The sequence below is a fragment of the Vanacampus margaritifer genome, chromosome 5 (assembly GCF_051991255.1).
Source record: "Vanacampus margaritifer isolate UIUO_Vmar chromosome 5, RoL_Vmar_1.0, whole genome shotgun sequence".
In the NCBI taxonomy this organism is placed as follows: domain Eukaryota; kingdom Metazoa; phylum Chordata; class Actinopteri; order Syngnathiformes; family Syngnathidae; genus Vanacampus; species Vanacampus margaritifer.
Window position 1 is genome coordinate 8,279,576 of NC_135436.1, and position 17,903 is coordinate 8,297,478.

At 39.3% G+C, this 17,903-nt stretch overlaps 1 protein-coding gene across 3 annotated transcripts; it reads left to right on the forward strand.

The window, feature by feature from the left end:
- The first annotated feature begins 3,230 nt into the window (after window positions 1-3,230).
- atf5b (activating transcription factor 5b) lies at window positions 3,231-7,174 on the forward strand. Of its 3 annotated transcripts, XM_077566984.1 has the most exons (4): window positions 3,231-3,447; window positions 3,973-4,194; window positions 4,523-5,705; window positions 5,984-7,174. In XM_077566984.1, the coding sequence occupies exons 2-4, from the start codon at window positions 4,056-4,058 to the stop codon at window positions 6,168-6,170; spliced, it is 1,509 nt and encodes a 502-aa protein (XP_077423110.1). In that variant the 5' UTR covers window positions 3,231-3,447; window positions 3,973-4,055; the 3' UTR covers window positions 6,171-7,174. The 3 variants fall into 3 exon arrangements, with proteins under 3 accessions (XP_077423110.1, XP_077423112.1, XP_077423113.1); XM_077566986.1 differs by lacking the exons at window positions 3,231-3,447; window positions 3,973-4,194 and adding an exon at window positions 4,218-4,341; XM_077566987.1 differs by lacking the exons at window positions 3,231-3,447; window positions 3,973-4,194 and adding an exon at window positions 4,224-4,275.
- The last annotated feature ends 10,729 nt before the right edge of the window (window positions 7,175-17,903 follow it).

Here is a 17,903-nt window from a genome sequence, read left to right on the forward strand (position 1 = left end):
CCCAGTGAGTCAAACTGCTTCCGCAATGTCAAGCGCTCCTACTGACCTGATGTTAAAGGGATACTTTACTCATTGAGCCCTTTTCAACAGTAAGAAGACCATATTTTGTCTATAATTAATGTGATAAATTAATTATTTTTCATGAACAGTTAATACCTTTAAAAACGAATTTTGCCACTTTCTATCGAGTGAAGATGACATAGCCTAACAGGTAACAACCAATCATCGCTCTGAGCCGTGATTGGTCGTTACCTAATTCCTCAGTACCGTAATTTTCATTGCAATACTATCTATTTCTGCTGGCTGTATACAGTATGTTTGTAAGTGCATTTTCGTCTTTGTTGAGTTGAAACATGACCAAATGTGGGTGGAAGGACTGATCTTTGTCTCATTGTTGACACGAACCTTCGAAATGCAGTAATGCCTGCCTACTCTGTAAAATCCAGCAGAAAGTGACTGAATGAAGGCCTTTGGCGGGACACTGCACAAAGTCAAGATGTTGGAGACTGAATTTTGGTGACTCTGATTATGCAATAGTGCACTTTTTGGTTTGATTGTTGTTGATTTGAACTTTGTTTTGTTTTGTTTTGTAGCTGAATGTGAATATCAGTCTGACTAGGATCCTTTATTGTTTTGCTAAATGCATTGACAATAAACGATTTTCTGTTTAACTACATGCCCTGAATGCTGTGTTCTAAATTATTCAATGTAGTGCCTAATGAATGCTCTGTGTTAATTGTATTTTTACTTTCATGATGTATGATCTGAACACATTGTTTGATTTTTGTACACACTATAATTAATTTTGAGATGATAGTTTGAGTTGTGATATGTCAGGTGTTTTGTGAATTCAGTTAAAAGTTTTGGATTTGTGTTTAAAGTTTTCAGCAAATGGAAGGCCGGAAATATTGAATGCCCACTTCTAAAATAATAGTTCCACCCATGGCTGGGAGGGAGTTACAATCATGTCTTCAAAACACCAGAAAGATTAATGAGGCTTGTCGCTAGCATCATTTTGAGAAACAGTCCCCAATGTGGTCTAAATTATTTGTCAAGTCAATGTTTGTTAACATTGATCATTTTGTTATTATTATTATTATTATTATTATTATTATTATTATTATTATTATTATTATTATTATTATTATTATTATATACACACCAGAATTTTCTCACATGAGAATCAATTTAAACTGCCTTTTAGGTAGTTTTTATTTATTTATGTGGATTTAGTAAAATTGTAGACAATTTGAAAATACATAGTATTATAAGAAGTATGCTGTGTCACCTAAAATGTGTACCGCGTAGCTTGAACTGGCCTACACAGAGCTATGAGATGTTGAAAACTGTAACTGTTTGTTACAGGGGTTTTTTTCAGATGGCTTAAACACATGTATAAGTCTTACTTAGCTCTTCAAAAAACAAAAACAAAACTCTTTTTTTTTTTAATCAAACAATTTACACAAGCCATCATATCTATGTACACGATGTGCCAACTACACACTGATGGGAAGAATCCTAAACATATTTGGCTACTGCTTTCTCTGTGGACAAGGTAGGGCAGGCTATTACAATTTGAGGTCATATTAGTTCTGTAAACACACACAGCGATTCAAAATTCAAGTATTTACTGTAATCATATCCACATAAACACAATATAGTGTTTTTCCATGATACACACAAAAAAACAACACAGTAATTTCACTGACAGATAGAGAGAAAAAAACATGCAAACATGCAATGTCTTCAAGTTCACACCGACATCTTTCCTGTGGCTTATTTATTGTGCTCAAACTGATTCCGAAGTCAGCTAATTATCTAAAACTGTCTTCACCTGTGACAGTGTGGCCAGACAGTTGGCAGAAGAGTGTAAGTGTGTATAGTTTTGTGTGTGTGTAATTTGAAAACTGCGTGTAAAGCAGTGAGTTGTGTTTACACTTTTGCTTAGTGTGTGTTACAAAATTACAAACTAAAGAGCAGTGTTTGTGCTTTTGGTTGTGAGAACTTTTCTAGTGGTTTTGCAGTAGATATTATTAGTTTTAGTAATTGTTCTACAAGAATCATGTTGGGTTTGTTAGGGTTTAAGCAAACAGAAAAAAATTGTATGCATTACAAATGTTTCTGACATGATTATTAACTAAGTTGTAAACATTTCATAAACCTTTTATACGGACGGGTACTCTTGTTATTAAGTGACAAACAAAATTGAATCTAAATGTACTTTTTCTAAATCCTGCTGTATTAATTATTTTATGCAATGATGTCTGAGCAATTCATTGCAAGAAGCGTATTGTTGAACCAAGAAAACCTCTAAAGAAAAGTAATCATAATAATGAAAATGTATTCAATTCGATTGAAATTATTTCAATAGTGTTTTTTTTTAATAAATGTAAAGGAAATAGGTTTTTGAAAATGTTTGTAGAAAAACAGTTTGTAAGGTGCATCAGTCATTTTCTGAATTTAATATTTTGACATTTAAAGTGCATTTCAATTGGGGTTTTCCCCACAATTGTTTGCTTGATAACTGTTCACTAAATACAAATAGACCTGTAAAGATGAATAGACTTTTAATAAGCTACAGTTAAATAGCTGTTTAATTATATTTATCTGCTTCGATATTATTTTTACACCATTTCTGGTGCTGAGAAACACACTTCTCCCTGGTTGGTGCTTATGTCAAATGATTAGCAATCAGTATAAGAATGATGGGAGGCAAACAGAAAGAAAAAAAAAGTTCCCAGTATAAGCCAATGGTGAGTGCACAGTGTCGAGTCCCTCTGCGCATCTGATGCAACAGGGCTGCAACTAAAGTTACACCTTCACGCTGCAACACTATGTCCCTCCGCCGAGGCGCACCGAAAACTAGTGCCGCTGTCTGAGCAACATGCATTTAACTTCTCTCACACTCTTAATTTAAAATTGTTTTTGGAGTCTAACTTTTAACTCATCATTGAAGACAAACGATGACGTACGTTTTAAATTTGTTCATCTAAGGAAAACAGTTTTCTACTTTTTTTTTTTTTTTAATGAATGGTGCTCTCCTGTGTGACCGCATTTTTTGCCGCTATTTATTAATGGTTGAGTAAATAATTATCTGAAATGCGTCGGGAAAAAAAACCCTAGATGCCAAAGAAAACAAGTCGGGGATGTGAGTGGAAGTCATCTTGGTAGCGGGAAAGTCCCGTCTAGTTGATGACGTAACAGGCGGCTGAACTCTCGAAAGTGCGGAGTGATATCATGAAATGTGATCCGGTCGGGGCGTCTGGAGTTGCAGAAGTAACCGATTTAAAAACTTTGTGTCTTCAAGTGTTCTTGCTGCTAATATCGCTTCATACTTCCTAAAAGGGAAGATATGGCTTTTTAAAGCGTGCCTTCGTCTCCGTCGTCGTTCTGAATCTTCGTGTGCTTTGCTTTCGCAACGCACTTGACACCACACACAACTATGGGGTAAGTGTAACTACTTTGTGACTTTAGTGGGGAGCAGGGAGCATCAATGTCTACTTTTTGCTCTTCTGACTAAAATCTGTTACTTGACCGTCAAATTATTTATTTGGTATTGTTGTTATTCAACAATGTCTTTTTCAAGTTACTTTTCCATTATTAAAATGTATCTCTGCTTAGGTAAGTGCCAATTGATTTTATGCAACATTATATTAATAAACGTTTAAATGAATTTTATAATATTTTAATTAATTGTAAAATGGAAGAAAAAAACATTTTTGTTGACTTAATTTTTGTCATTGTTTCTCCAGCTGTTATTGCTAATTAATTAGTTTGAATGACATGACAAGTGACAACTCTTATAAGTAGTTTTGTTCAAAACTTTTTATTTGTTAAATTGCATAGTAGATTTAAAAACATTTATTCATATTAATTTATTTTCTGGAATTCTACTTTTCGTCTTTGTATGATTTAATTATTTGATCCATAGGGTCAAGTAAGTGTTTCAAATTCTTATTTTTTATTTTTCAGGTCTTCAGGTGTTTATGTGACCCTTTCATCCATCTATTGCACTATTTGTGCCATTTCACAATTTAATCGCAGCAGACGATACAATGGCGGCATCGATCCTTCGCAAGAAAATTCACCCCATTTCCACAGGCGGACTCCACGTTCTCCCTCTCCGACAGGCTAGCCCCAGCCAATCGAGGCCCTCGACGGGGGCGGAGCCAGTGGAAAGGCAGCGCTTAATTGGTGAGTTTTTCCAAGATGCTTTTTTATTTTTCCACATCTCGAGGTCGGAGCCGCAGTGCAGCACGGGACTAATGTCGTACAGTGAGTACAGCTAAGTGGATTTTTATCGAATGCAGACGATGCTGTTCAATCATTTTCAGATGATCGGTTAGTTGTTGGATTTTATTGGGAGTTTTTTGTTCTTCTTGATTTTAACATCATTGTTTATTTTTCCTACATGATTTATTTCAACATTTTTTTTTCCAGTATTTGAGTTTTTTCCCCCTTTTGTTTTTTTTTTAATTCTATGCAGAAAACATTTCATTGATTTTAATGTCTCTATTTCTAGGTGATGGTCACTCAGATTGGATGACGGAAAAAGTTGATTTGTCTTCATTCGTGTCAACCACCGAGTCGTCTCCCAGCTCATCCCTTCCACCCTCGCCATTAGAACAAGATGTCAAGGTGCCCTCAGACCTGGAGGTCATGACCTCTCTATTGCAGGAGGAGCTAGCTCAGCTGGAGGACTACTTCCGCTCAGAGTCCACAGCTACGGCCGGCAAGTTGGAGAAATCCTCGAAATGTGACAAAGGTGCCCAAGCTATGGGCTCGCAGTCTTATTACCAGTTACCTTATGGCTCGTATGGGACCGGCCAATCAGACAGCAGCCCTGTGGTTGTTACCTTGGCAACAGGGGAGCTGGACCTGGCCAGCTTCTGCGGCGGTCCCATGGGCAGATCCAAAATCGCGCGACCCGCTCCGTACAACTACCACCACCGTTACCACCACAACAGCGGGCGAAGAATCATCAGCGAGGCTGTGAAAGTCGGGGAGGACGTGGGACTGGATACGTGGGGCTCCAGGGGAAGTTACTCAGGAAGCACAGAGTTCTCCGTCAACCACTACTCCACGTTGAAGACGGTGAGCAAGAACAGCCTGGCTGGCATCAAGAAGGTGAGAGAATGTGCTTTATCGTTGAAGGAAGAGGAGAGCTATTGTTTTTCCGAAGGAATGTTTTGCAGTGAAGAGATTGCGCGAAGTTTTTGCCTGGGTGGCTCCTACGACGGCCACCACAAGCGAGAGGGACAGCTGATGCACAACGTGAAGGTTAACGTAAGTTATGACAGCGCCGGACTGGAGGTCCTGCACTGCAGCAAAGATGGAGGACTGTCTGGAAGTATTCCCCAAGAGACAATGATGGCTGCCGACAGCTACTTCCACCAATCCATGGCCAACACGGAGCCGTACCATAGCTTTATCGGTGAACTCGACCAGCCGTCGCAAGTTGTAGAGCCCCAACACGGCCACTACCTCTATCCTGAATGCCTTGCGGACCAAAGTTATGAATGTCTGTCCAGAGGAGAGGGCGAGGGGACGCTGCTGGGCGGCCCCATCCACCGCCCGACCCAGAGGCTAAAGGACGAGCAGTGCTCCATCAAGTCCACGCTTGTGGTTGGTAGCGCTTCTTTGGATTTGAACACTGGGGAGAGAAAGCAGAAGAAGAGAGACCAGAACAAAACTGCTGCTCACAGGTATGTAAATAAATAAATCTTGCTTTATTACTGCTATCATAGTGGTGGAGTCCATTTTGGATGTTGAAGTTGGGCTATTGTATGTCAAATGTTGACATGGAATTAGCTTGGTGCTTAAAGGAAGTGGCCTCATTTTGTGCCAGTGTGTCATATAAATTAATGTAGAGTCTGCAGCTACTTCCCAAGAGACATCCCAAAAGGTTCCACACTCATTTCATCTCATTAATCAAGATGCTAGGCAACCAAAAATAACGCCAAGACAAACATTTCCTCTGCAGGTACAGGCTGCGAAAAAGGGCAGAGTTGGACTCTCTGGAAGAGGAGCTTCATGGACTGGAAGGGCAGAACAGAGAACTTCGCGACAAAGCCGAGTCGGTGGAACGAGAGATTCAGTATGTTAAAGATTTACTCATTGAGGTCTACAAGGCACGCAGTCAGCGGCTCAAACAAGACGGCAGTGCCTAAAAAGAGACCACAATGCCCCCCCACCTCAACAAACCAAGAGCACAGACAGGTTTCAAGTCTTGTTAAAATGAACCGGTAGTTGCATGGTTTTGGTAGTGATTTTATATCTAAAAAATATATTTACTTTAATAATCTTCCGAGAGGAGAGTGAAAAAAAAAACATCGCTTCAATCAAGAAAAACAAAAAGGGTGATGAACTCTACAAAGCCTTAGTGATGTGGCTTCCCGAGGAGATGCTGAACTTGTCCGTAACCACTGTGACCCCAACTGAACTCACAAGCGTTTGTGACCACTTTGAGTTTTGCGCTTGCGGCTGGAAAAAAAGACCTTTGAATTAGTGATAGTGATTGAATTGTGTGCGGGGGTTTTTTTGCGACACACGCTGGTGGCATCGCCACGCAAAATTATATATACAGTATATATATACATATATATTTATTTTGTATTTTATTTTTACTTAATGTTCATTTACATTTGCGTTAAGATGAATAAAGGAATTGCTGAAAAAGTGTGTAAACATGCTCTACAATTATTCATAATGGGAATGGTTAAGGGGATTTGTATTGCTCAATTTTTGTGTATTTACACTTCTTAACCCCACTGAGATAACCAATGCATGTTTGAGCTTTGGAAAAGCATGTGTGAGTGTTATTTGATGGCATTATTCTGTTTACTGCATGGCTTCAAGCTCTCCACCTTATTTGGTCAAGATTTTCTTCTCTTCGCCAGAGTGATTCATTCTCAGGTTTTGGTTTTGGGCTCAGAGACGACGAATAATTCATCATCCCGACTAAATTCCTTATTTCTTTTCCCTTTTGGTTCCCGGCTGTATTTTGCGATAAAACAATCACACAATAAATGTTGACTCACAATGAGTGTGACTTTGGAATTGCTGACCAATTTTATGTTTTTGACAATTCAGGTCCTTTTATTGATCGATGCCAATGTCAGGAAATTATGCATCAGGCGAATTACAGCCAAATAAAGCAGTCATGTATCATTCATCTCTGCCTCAGACCTCTTTTTTTTTGTTTTTACTTGTTCATATGTGTGTGAGTGTGAATGCTTGTTTGTCAATATGTGCTCTGGTCGGCTGGCGACCTGTTCAGGGTGTACCCTGCCTCTCGCCTAAAGTCACCCGGGATCGGCTCCAGCTCACCTGCAACCCTTGTGAGGATAAGCAGCACGGACAGGATCAGGATGGAACAACGTGGGATGAAAAATCTCATAAAGAATCTATGCAAAAATGGAGACTGAAAGGCTCCAAACTTGTCCCTTTTTGCAGTATGGCAAAAGCAACTGTCGCCCTTGCAGTGTACAACAACATATCCTGTTTTTTTCTGCAGAGGTTGTCTACCTCATCTTCAAGCTGAGGGCGTGTGTGTGTGTGTGTGAGTGAAGTCTCTTGGTATCTCTCACAGCAGTTGAAGGGCTTTCAAGTGCATGAGGCAATATCACACAATACTTTCATGAAGTGGTGCGAGATGCAAGTTGAACCGTCAGAATGAAGCGCTGGGCTGACAGCGAAAGATGTTAAATGTTGATTCACTCGCCTCTTCGTCTCATGCAGATGGAGTTATTTGTTAAAAGGTGTCTACATATTGGACAAGTGGACATAAAAGAATGATCAGTGTCATTTACTTAATTTTAGAAAACATCTGAGATTAAATCATGATTGAAAATGAGTTTATTGTCACAAAATGAAACACTACATTTTGTTAAAAGGTATTTAAAAATGTTGTTCTAGTATTATGATTGTACAAAAAAACAAAATTTGAGATGAGACTGAGCTACTACAATTGGGAATCAAATTTTGCTGAACTAATTATACTGTAAATGCAATTATATACATGTATTCATAGGATACTGTATGTAATGTACGTACTCACACGTCTAATCGGCAACCCCCAAATATATCACACCAAAAAACAAAAAAACAAACAGTTCTTACAAGGTAGACTTAATTTTAAAATGTGTCAATGAGTCACCAGTGTACAGATTGTGTAAAAGTGCGAGCATGCAACCAATGTAGCAACTGCCACATTCAGAAAATTTGAATGTGATGTTCTACTGCTCTAATGATATCGCGAATATTACATGAATATGAAATTAATTGAATGAATTCTTCCAAGACCAAAAGTGGATCATCCGCCACCAGGTGTCCCTCTCAGCATAGAAACTGCATTCACCAGATAAATTATGAAAAGTATACCTGCATAATGTAGCGCAAAGGTGGCCAAATTTATTCTTCCATGGGCCACATACAGAAGAATTTCTTCATCTTTTATTTAACATGCTAAAACAGTCTATATGTGGTGTTCCAAATGGTTTTCTATATCTCACGTGAGACACAGCAAGAGGAGCTTGCTTAAAAAAAAAAAAAGGATGGAAAAGCATGGCACTGGGATGTGATGCAAGAAATGAAAACAAGGGGGTTTATGTGGGTTGGGGAGGATTTACAGAGCACATCCAGTGGTGGTGGGGAGCAGAACAGTGGATGAGTATTGTTACAATGGCCTGCAGCGCTCTAAAGCCATGTTTGCACCAGTGACAAGGGTGGGGGTGGCATCGGGATGCTGGCTGAATGGTTTGTTGATGCCGGTGGATTAAAGGAAAACAAAGAAGTCTGGTTATGGCTGTAGATAAGAAATAAAGGACATACGTCACATTTCCATTGTGAACGGATGTCATCAAAAACATCTGTGAGTCTATGAACATCAATGTACGATTGTTACTTCAAAATATTCCTTATTTAAAGGTTCTCCACAGGCGGTCGAGACCACCTATTATGTCTTGAGTGCATCCTTGTCCTTCTTTTTCAGTTGTCCAAATAAATTTGTCCTTGTGTGTGTGTGTCCTCCCCTATGGCAGAAAGTACGGAAGTGACGTTTTATGCAAACTGTATGGGCTTTGCTACAGAGTTACCATCATTCTTCTAATGAAATAGGTGTTTGAATTTGGTGCGACAACTATAATTTGGTGGCCTCGTTCTGCCTTTGCAAGTGAAAATAAAAATAATGCTTTAGTTCATCATTATGGTCTATCTTCAGACTCTGTGTTATTTGCTTGACACACTAGGTTATCATATACTCGAAACATTCTCTCTCTCTCTCTCTTTACATATATATATATATATATATATATATATATATATATATATATATATATATATATATATATATATATATATATATATATATATATATATATATATATATATATATATATATATATATATATATATATATATATATATATATATATATATATATATATATATATATGCGTACGACATTCAGGATATTTGTTCATGCCAAAACTATTGGGGTATTTTTTTTCCCATTTTAAATTATGCAAGTAATTAACTGATTAGAAATAGAGAAGGATGAGCATGTGCAGTGGATAAAAAAATGTTGAAGACGTCTTCACAACATTAGCTGTCAAAAAACACACACATAACAGGTGCTCTTTAAATTTGGCGGGCAAAAAATCTTGCAAAAAAGCCTTTTTAATTAAACAACTAACCATCAAAATTCTTAGATGGTTTAGAATTTAATCGTTTGACAGCTCTAATGTCTATCTATCTATCTATCTATCTATCTATCTATCTATCTATCTATCTATCTATCTATCTATCTATCTATCTATCTATCTATCGAGAGAAAGAGAAAGAGAAAGAGGGAGAGAGAGAGAGAGAGAGAGAAAGAGAGAGAGAGAGAGACACCCACCCACTGCTACACACACACTCGTTCGTTGACAAGAACCAGCCCACTGATACACATGCCATTACAAGTGAGATAGCTTGAGGCAGCCATGGTGGAATGGTAGCATTCATAAGGCAGGCGTGATTGTTGAGTGGGCGAAAAGGGAAGCCAACTGCTCTATTGGTATTGAAATTAGAAAAGCCAAATGGCGTGGCTGTGGGACTTAAGTGCGCTCATTTTCATAACAAGTTAATTTTCAGCATAATCAATTCATCTAATTAACTCGTCAAACTGACAAAACAAATAAAAACTAACAAACTAATGTAAAGTAACTGAATTTAAGATTAAATAAAAAATAACTATAATGGAAAATCCTAAACAAGTTTTACAGTCCTAATAATAGGATGTGAAGTGCACTGTAATTACTTTTTTAAAATATATATATATTTTCGGTGTTTTGACAAAAACATGACTGAGACATGTCAAGACACTTTTTTTCTCTCAAATTTAAGAGTTCCCACATCATCCCTGCATGCTTTTGTCAAAAATAACCAAAGGATCAAGAAATAAAGTATACTTTTCACACACCCTATTTCTTGTTTTGCTATAATCAGCCCATTTTAGGGTCCGACCCATAAACTGCTGGACCAATAGCGAGTCAGGCTTTTGTTACTGTGAGAGCCGGTGGTGCAGTCTTGAGTTTAGTGACAACAGAGTCTTCATGGCTGCCTCTAGCCACCTCACTTGTAATGGCATGTGTATCAGTGGGCTGGTTCTTGTCGACGAGTGTGTGTGTAGCAGTGGGTGACCCTCTCTCTCTCTCTTATGCTGGGTGTACACTATAAGCCCTTTTGGCCCACGATGTTACTGTTCAAGCCAGTCAGTCATAGATAGTGTTGGGAATAACGGCGTTTAAACTAACAGCGTTAGGTAACTCAGTTTTTTTTTCCAGAAACGGACTAATCTAAATAATTATTCTCGCCATAATTGAAACGCCGTTATCGTTATTGTATGTGAAATGTGTTGCGTTACAATTCAATTACTGTAGTTTCAAGGCTCTAGTAAGTAATTAGTAATTAAAACATTTGTATGACATAAATATTCACAAAAATAAATGAAAACACCCTATTTAGCCTGGACTTAATTTGAATTCCTTGTATAATAATAATAATAATAATAATAAAGATATTAATACTACTACTACTAATAATAATAATAACAATACAGACGCTCCCCAACTTACGAACGAGTTACGTTCCGAGCGATCGTTCGTAAGGTGAATTTGTTCGTAAGTTGACTCAGTGCTATATTTTGTATTATAATTTATGTTTAAAGAGAATACATACAGTACTGTACTACGTATGTTAGAGAGAGAGTGCGAGAGACACACACAGTATGTACATGTACGTAATAAGATAAATAAAATGAAGTTTAACTTACTTTTGGAAGATGTACTCGATGCTTAAGGATTTGATGGAGGAGGAGGAGGAGGAAGAGGAGGATTTTATATCATGAGAGGTTCTTCGTCGTCGCTGGAATGGGCTTCAAAAGTTACTTCCTCCTCCGTAACTTCAATGTAGGAAGAAGTTGAGAGTCGAGGAGAAGAAGATGAGGGTTGATGAGTATCTTCCTTGGAGGATTTACTAGAAACTGGCCGAAAGAAGCGATCTAACGACGATTGCACAGTTTTCTTCTTTTTTCATCATAAATGATGCGGTAGCACTGTATGGCATCATTCAATTGATTTGCAACCTTTGTGCAACGTTCAATATTTGGGTCTTGCTGCTTGAAGAGTGCGATGGCTTTATCTATGAGCGACAGGCGTTTCTTCTTCTTCCTCCTCCTCGACACGTTGCTGAGCCTCCAATGCTGGGTGAGCTCTCACAGCGCCAAGCGTCGGTATTAGCGGCGGAATCACATCTGCCAAATTCACAAACATGCTATACTAGACTTACCCCGTCCACAAAAATTAAGATGCGCCTGTTTTTACGCCAAGCGCAGTCTACTTTCTGTTACCACATTGCCAGATGAGGGAGGAGTACGACAGCTGTGTTCAGGTTGGTTATATATTTAGAAAATTTTGATGGTGGTAGTTCCACTTTAAATGGTATATGAGAGAATGATTTCATGACTAAGAACATTTGAAGTAATTCCTTTTTTAGTAAAAGGGTAATAAGAACATCCATCCAATGCATATATTATTTAAAGAGGATGTCAATGCAAAAAAATAATTACAAGAATCATGAGAATAAGTGGTTCGGAAAATGGTTAGATGTTGTATGTTCACCGACTAGTATAAACACAGCGTTCTGATTAATATTGCGTTTGTGGAATAAGAGTTAAAAGTATTATATCTTGGTATTTTAAGCCCTTCCACAGTTAAATATAGGTATATAAGGATTAAATCTTACCTTTGACAGCATAGCGGTATGATTAAAAAAAATGAAATATTAGGTATTTTGCTGGCGGAAGTAAAACGCCTGATTCAGTAAAACCCCACCTATCCACGTGTAGTTCCCGCGCCCCTCTTTTCCGAACCCGTTGTACTTTAAGCAGCAAAATCCTCCTGTTTTTATCCAACTCAGGAGTGGACGTTTGTAACCTTGCCAGCAAGCTCAATTATTGCGGTATTTGTTCACGAATACTACGAGAATCCATCTTGTATTGCTCCCGCTGATCCGTTCGCAACCAAACTTATTAGGTCGGACTAATCAGGCGTTGTTTAGGGCGGGACATGAAACTGTGATGAAACCAGGAAGCGCCGAATCCGGGGGAAACAAACTGACCTAACATGGATGAATGGACGCTGAAGTTAATTCTGTTGTTGCAGTATTACTCACAGTTTCCTTTTTGAAGAACAGCGAGAGGCGCTTTGTTGCATTTTTAGCTGGTAAAGACGTTTGTGCTTTTTTGTTCTCCCACGACAACGGCAATATTCAAATTCAGCTTGAAGTATTGTACAGAATGTCCCACCTTTCACGAGCAAATCACAGTGGAGCAGTCCCAGATGGATATTTGTGAAGAACTCCCTTGAGTGGATCACAATTATCAATCTGGTTATTGCCAGGTTAGGCCATGTGGCCACTTGCTGCCAACTGAAGATGACATCACAGTTGCTCAGGGTTCAGGCGATGTCCAATCACGGCTCAACTTCAGAAAACAGGTGAACCATGATTGGTCATTGCCTCAGGTCTGAGCAGCTGTGATGGCATTTTCAGTTGACGGCAATTAACAAAATGGCCGCCCCCTGAGATGGAAAAAATGGGTGGATCTTGCAGCTTAACTCATATTCCACAAACACCATATTAATCAGAATACTGTTTCTAGACTAGTGGGGCTGCATAGAACATATTGTAAACATATGTTTTCATTGACTTCCCTTTTAATGTCAATCTAAAAAGTTAAAACAACAGTAACATTTGTTGAGGAGACAAGTGAAGATAAAGAGAAGTGAGAAGTGAAACGTGTAAATAAATTAGGTTTCTGTTCTTAATGACTATTTTTTTTTTATTATATATATATACAATCTATATTATTATTAAAGATCCCCTAATATGAGTTTTGCAGCAATGATACTTATACACCAACCATCCTCTGGATGCCCTAATAGTGTATTCAAATATTTTTTGCCTTATTGTACAAATACAGGCTCCACAAGATGGTCTACTGTGAGCCCAGTTTCAAACGGGCGGATTTTGGTGGGCATGGCCAAGGCTCGCCTGATTCCAAGCGCTTCTGTGTACAAAATGAGTTGGGCGTGGCCAAGGCTCTCCTGCGCCACCTGCTTTGGTCTACACACTGTCTTTCATGTCTGCACCTGAATAAATATTGATAGTGTTGTGTCCCCAATAACGAGGTGTTGCACACGTTTTAAATGCTTTATGTCTTCAAGTGCAGGAACACACATTCACATACATCATTGAGCGATCTCTAACTGCGTGGATGCCTGCGCACATGCTCTCTCTGGTGCACTGCTCAACTACGACAAGTCCACTAGGTCAATCATACATGTTAATCATTCTAATGTTAATACACCACATCCCCTCCGCCCTTAGCATAAAGGTAATTCTTCACAGTGTTTTAACAATACTCTAGTAGAAAAACATTAACTCTTTGACTGCCAAAAACGTTAAATAACATTTAGTAAAATCCTACGGAGGACTGCCAACGACGTTAAAAGACGTTCACTATGTTTTTTTTGGGAAACAGGTGGAGGAAAGCCTTGGCCAGCTGTGCTGAAAGTATCAAGCAGATCTAGTTAGTATAATGACTATTTTTGGGCACTAGATGGCAGCGATGACTCTCTTTGGACAAGATTGGGTAGGCGTCAGTAGAAGCCGTGAGGCGGAGATAGAGTGTGTTGACATTTAACATTTTCAATTGATATTTTTACTGTTTATGAATTTACTTATAAGTATATAGATGCCATATAACTGTGTAGTTAAATGAATAACACTGTGATAATGTTGTTGTGAAATATATTGGAACTTTTCACTCCCTTCCAGCTCTTGAGATAAGAATTTGTATGTTTTAAAGGTAGTCAAGTTCTCATGTCATTAGTCATTATGTTGTAAAAACTGAAGGTCCAAGGTCAAAGCCTGTCTACATAATTTCTTGGTGCCTGGTAGAGAGCTTAGATAATCGTATCAGTATCATCATGTCTGCTTATTAAGAACACTACTTCTTTGTCAAGCCTGAGGACGGGAGTATTCTTTTTTCAATTATAAAGCATCTGTATGTTTTCATATTCGACACACACTTGAGGCTTAAACATCACCTTCGAATGTAAGCCATTCTCCTGTGTCTTTAAGAGCTCTTAAATAAACTCCTTAAGGGAACTTTTTCATACGATCTCAATTCTGCAATTTGTTTGAACACGCAAAAGATTACACTTAATAAAGTAATCAAATAATGCCTTCAAGTGTTGAGGGGAGAATGGCTGAGGAAGTGAAAATGGCGACCGGTTGCAAGCAGCTCGCGCTTAAGCATTTTTTTCAAAGACGAAAAGCATCGACCAATGCTAAAGAGCACATTGATGACGACGATGATGATGATGGTGACTCCGAGGTTGACGCCGAAGTTGGAAGCGTTGATGCGGCGGCTATGATCACGTCATAAAGCCTCACCGGCTAGCGATGCTGACGCCAGAAAACGCGGAGCACAACCGAGCACTTCTGCACAGGCGGACGTTCAATCGGACGACGAAGAGTACCCTGAGTCCAATGCATATTCATCGGAGGAGTGGGTACAGTCTGATCACGGAGAAGACACTGGTTATGGACTACGATGCCACCATGAATGGAGTGGATAAGATGGGAACATCTACCACCCGGTATAGGAACTGAAGGACATGAGGAAGCAACATGGTCAAACACACACTGCAGTATATACTTGCTATTCCCCGGAAAAAAAGCCGGCAAGAGAGTGTAGCGTCTGCACGCCAAAGGGCAATGGCAGTGAAACTAATCTGTTGTGCAAATCCTGCTGCGTCCCCTTGCACGCAGGGGAGTGTTACAAAAAGAAAAACTGTAGTTGAAACAGCCACATAATTGTAAATAGTACCACAGTTGCACACATTTGTAAATAGTTTGCCAAATTGTTTTGTCAAATTGTTACACTGTCGAATGTAAATAAACGTATTTTGCTGTCAAAAAACACTTTTTCATTGTTGGTGGTAGTGTTTTACAGAAGTAAAGCACTGTTTAGGTGTTTGTGGCATCATTCATGGAAAAAAGGGTGTCAAATTCACTAGAGTGCATGAAATAATATCGTTTCACAAAAAGCTTGATTTCTCCGTATTTTGTTTCAAAACAGAGCATTTGGGTGAAACTAACCATTTTCTAAACGGAATAAGGTAGAAACAAATTTTTTTTTTGATGAAAGATGAGAGTTCAATCTTTCATTTGGTAGTATTTGTGTTTCCATAGTCCAAACACAACATTTTCTGTGGACCTTGAAATATCAGTCAAAATGCTTAAATCAGCTGGCACCCACGGCATCCCTTTTCTGAAAACGCTTGGCAGTCAAAGAGTTAACTACAAAAACACCATAGCTGTAACTGAATATACCATTATACTCAAACTCTTTCTACTAAATGAACTACATCAGCAACATTCAGTGATTGTAGCGCTGAGGTCGTCTCCTTTCACGCCCTGAACGTCTCACTGTTACAGTCTCCGAGTCCAGCGGCTCAGGTGGATCCAGCTCAAAAACTGACTGAGTCGCTTTCTCTTCCCCCAGGTCTGCAACAACCGGATGGTAGCGAGGTCTCAGCTGGTCTCCATGACGTCTGTATCCTTGGTCAGTTGTTTCCCCTTTGCTCTTGATATGACACCGGACCAGTCTGTCGTGTCACTACTCCTGGTATCCATTTTGGCTTCTCACCAGCAGTGTTTCTCAGATACACCGGGTAATTTACATCAAACTGTCTTTCTGCAGCTTGGCTGTCATGGCTCTCTTTCTGTTGATACTGTCTCCTCACAGTTTCAGAGATGCTTGGTTTTAGGAAGTCCAGCCGAGTGTGAATGTGTCTCTTCAGAAACAAATCTGCAGGTGACTCTCCAGTTGTACTATTGGGAGTTGTGGAAGTGAGAAATCTTGTCTTCAACACTCAAATTTTCTCTTGCCAGCTTCTTCATGCCGGCTTTGAAGATGCCAACACAACTCTCGGCTAACCCATTAGTAGCTGAGTGTTTGGGTGCAGCAGTAGTGTGAATGATTCCATTCCTTCTTATGAACTGCTGAAATTCATCTGATGTTAAGGTTGTGGCATTATCTTCAGCCTAGTAATGGTTGCTGTGGATGTTATCTGTGACATTCCATAAGCTTCCAACCGCTTTGTATAAGCATTTACCACAATCATGAACATGTTCCCCATGAACGGGCCTGCAAAATCAATTTGCAGTCTTTTCCATGCTTCTCCAGGGAACTCCCAAGGGTGAAGTGGGACTTGACGTGGCATGGGTTGTTCCAACTGGCCAGTCTCACACTGTTTACAGGCTCCTTCAATGTCCATGTCGATGTTCGGCCACCAGACATATTGTCTTGCAATAGTCTTCATTTTGACTATGCCGGGGTGTCCATTATGCATTTCTCTTAGCACTGTTTTCCTCATTTTCATGGGTACCACAACTCTTGCGCCCCTAAAACACACCCACAGACAGTTCCTCTCTCTTTTTGTAATACACTTTCAGTTCTTCTGGGATTACTTTTGGCCAACCTTCCATTATATATCTATGCAGCTTCGAAAATTCTGCGTCTTTTCTTGTTTGTTTTGCACTCAGCGGCGCCTCCTCCAAATGCTCACACATAAGTGCTTTTAGACACGCTGTCACAGTTTCTGTTCCTGCGTCCTTTGTTTCAGGCAGTGGAACACAAGACAATCCATCCGCATTTCCGTGCTTGTCTGACTGACGGTAGGTTATGTGATAGTCATACGCTGGCAGAATGGTGGTCCACCTTTGGATGCGCGCTGCTGCCATTGTTGGAAGTCCTTTATGTTCTCCAAACAGTGCTACCAGAGGCTTGTGGTCCGTAATCAGCTCAAACTTCCGTCTCCACAGATATTGGTGGAATTTCTTCATTCCATACATAAGACTCAATGCCGCCTCCTCAATCTGCGAACAAAATTGTTTCGGGCATAGCATCGTACGTTGCACTTCGTCGTTCCTGTAAATAAAGGTTGTCAAATGGCATGTTTTGACATGGTCATTTTGTAACTAATGATATATTTGGATTGGAGAGAGATGGGTTAGTGGGGTCTCCACATAAAATTTCACTTAGGGCCTCATTTTGATCAAGGGCGGTGCTGACTGTAGCTAGCATAAAACATGTTGCTGGGTGATAAATCTATTATCTATGTTTTTTTTGTATTTCTTTTTTTTGGGGGGGGGGGGTCAAGACATAAAAGGGTTTCTAATTTTTGTTTGTCTCATTGTTAAAGACAAAGCATGAGCCACTCAAAAGAAATATGACATTTGAATATTGACAACATGATCAGATGTAAACATAGGAGGTGCTCAGGTGCGCA

Excerpts from the sequence above, each read along its gene's own strand:
- atf5b (XM_077566984.1), top strand. The coding sequence starts at position 4,056 with ATGGCGGCATCGATCCTTCGCAAGAAAATTCACCCCATTTCCACAGGC. Across the intron at positions 4,195-4,522 it reads GGAAAGGCAGCGCTTAATTG|GTGATGGTCACTCAGATTGG; the intron begins GTGAGTTTTTCC and ends CTCTATTTCTAG. Across the intron at positions 5,706-5,983 it reads AACAAAACTGCTGCTCACAG|GTACAGGCTGCGAAAAAGGG; the intron begins GTATGTAAATAA and ends TTTCCTCTGCAG.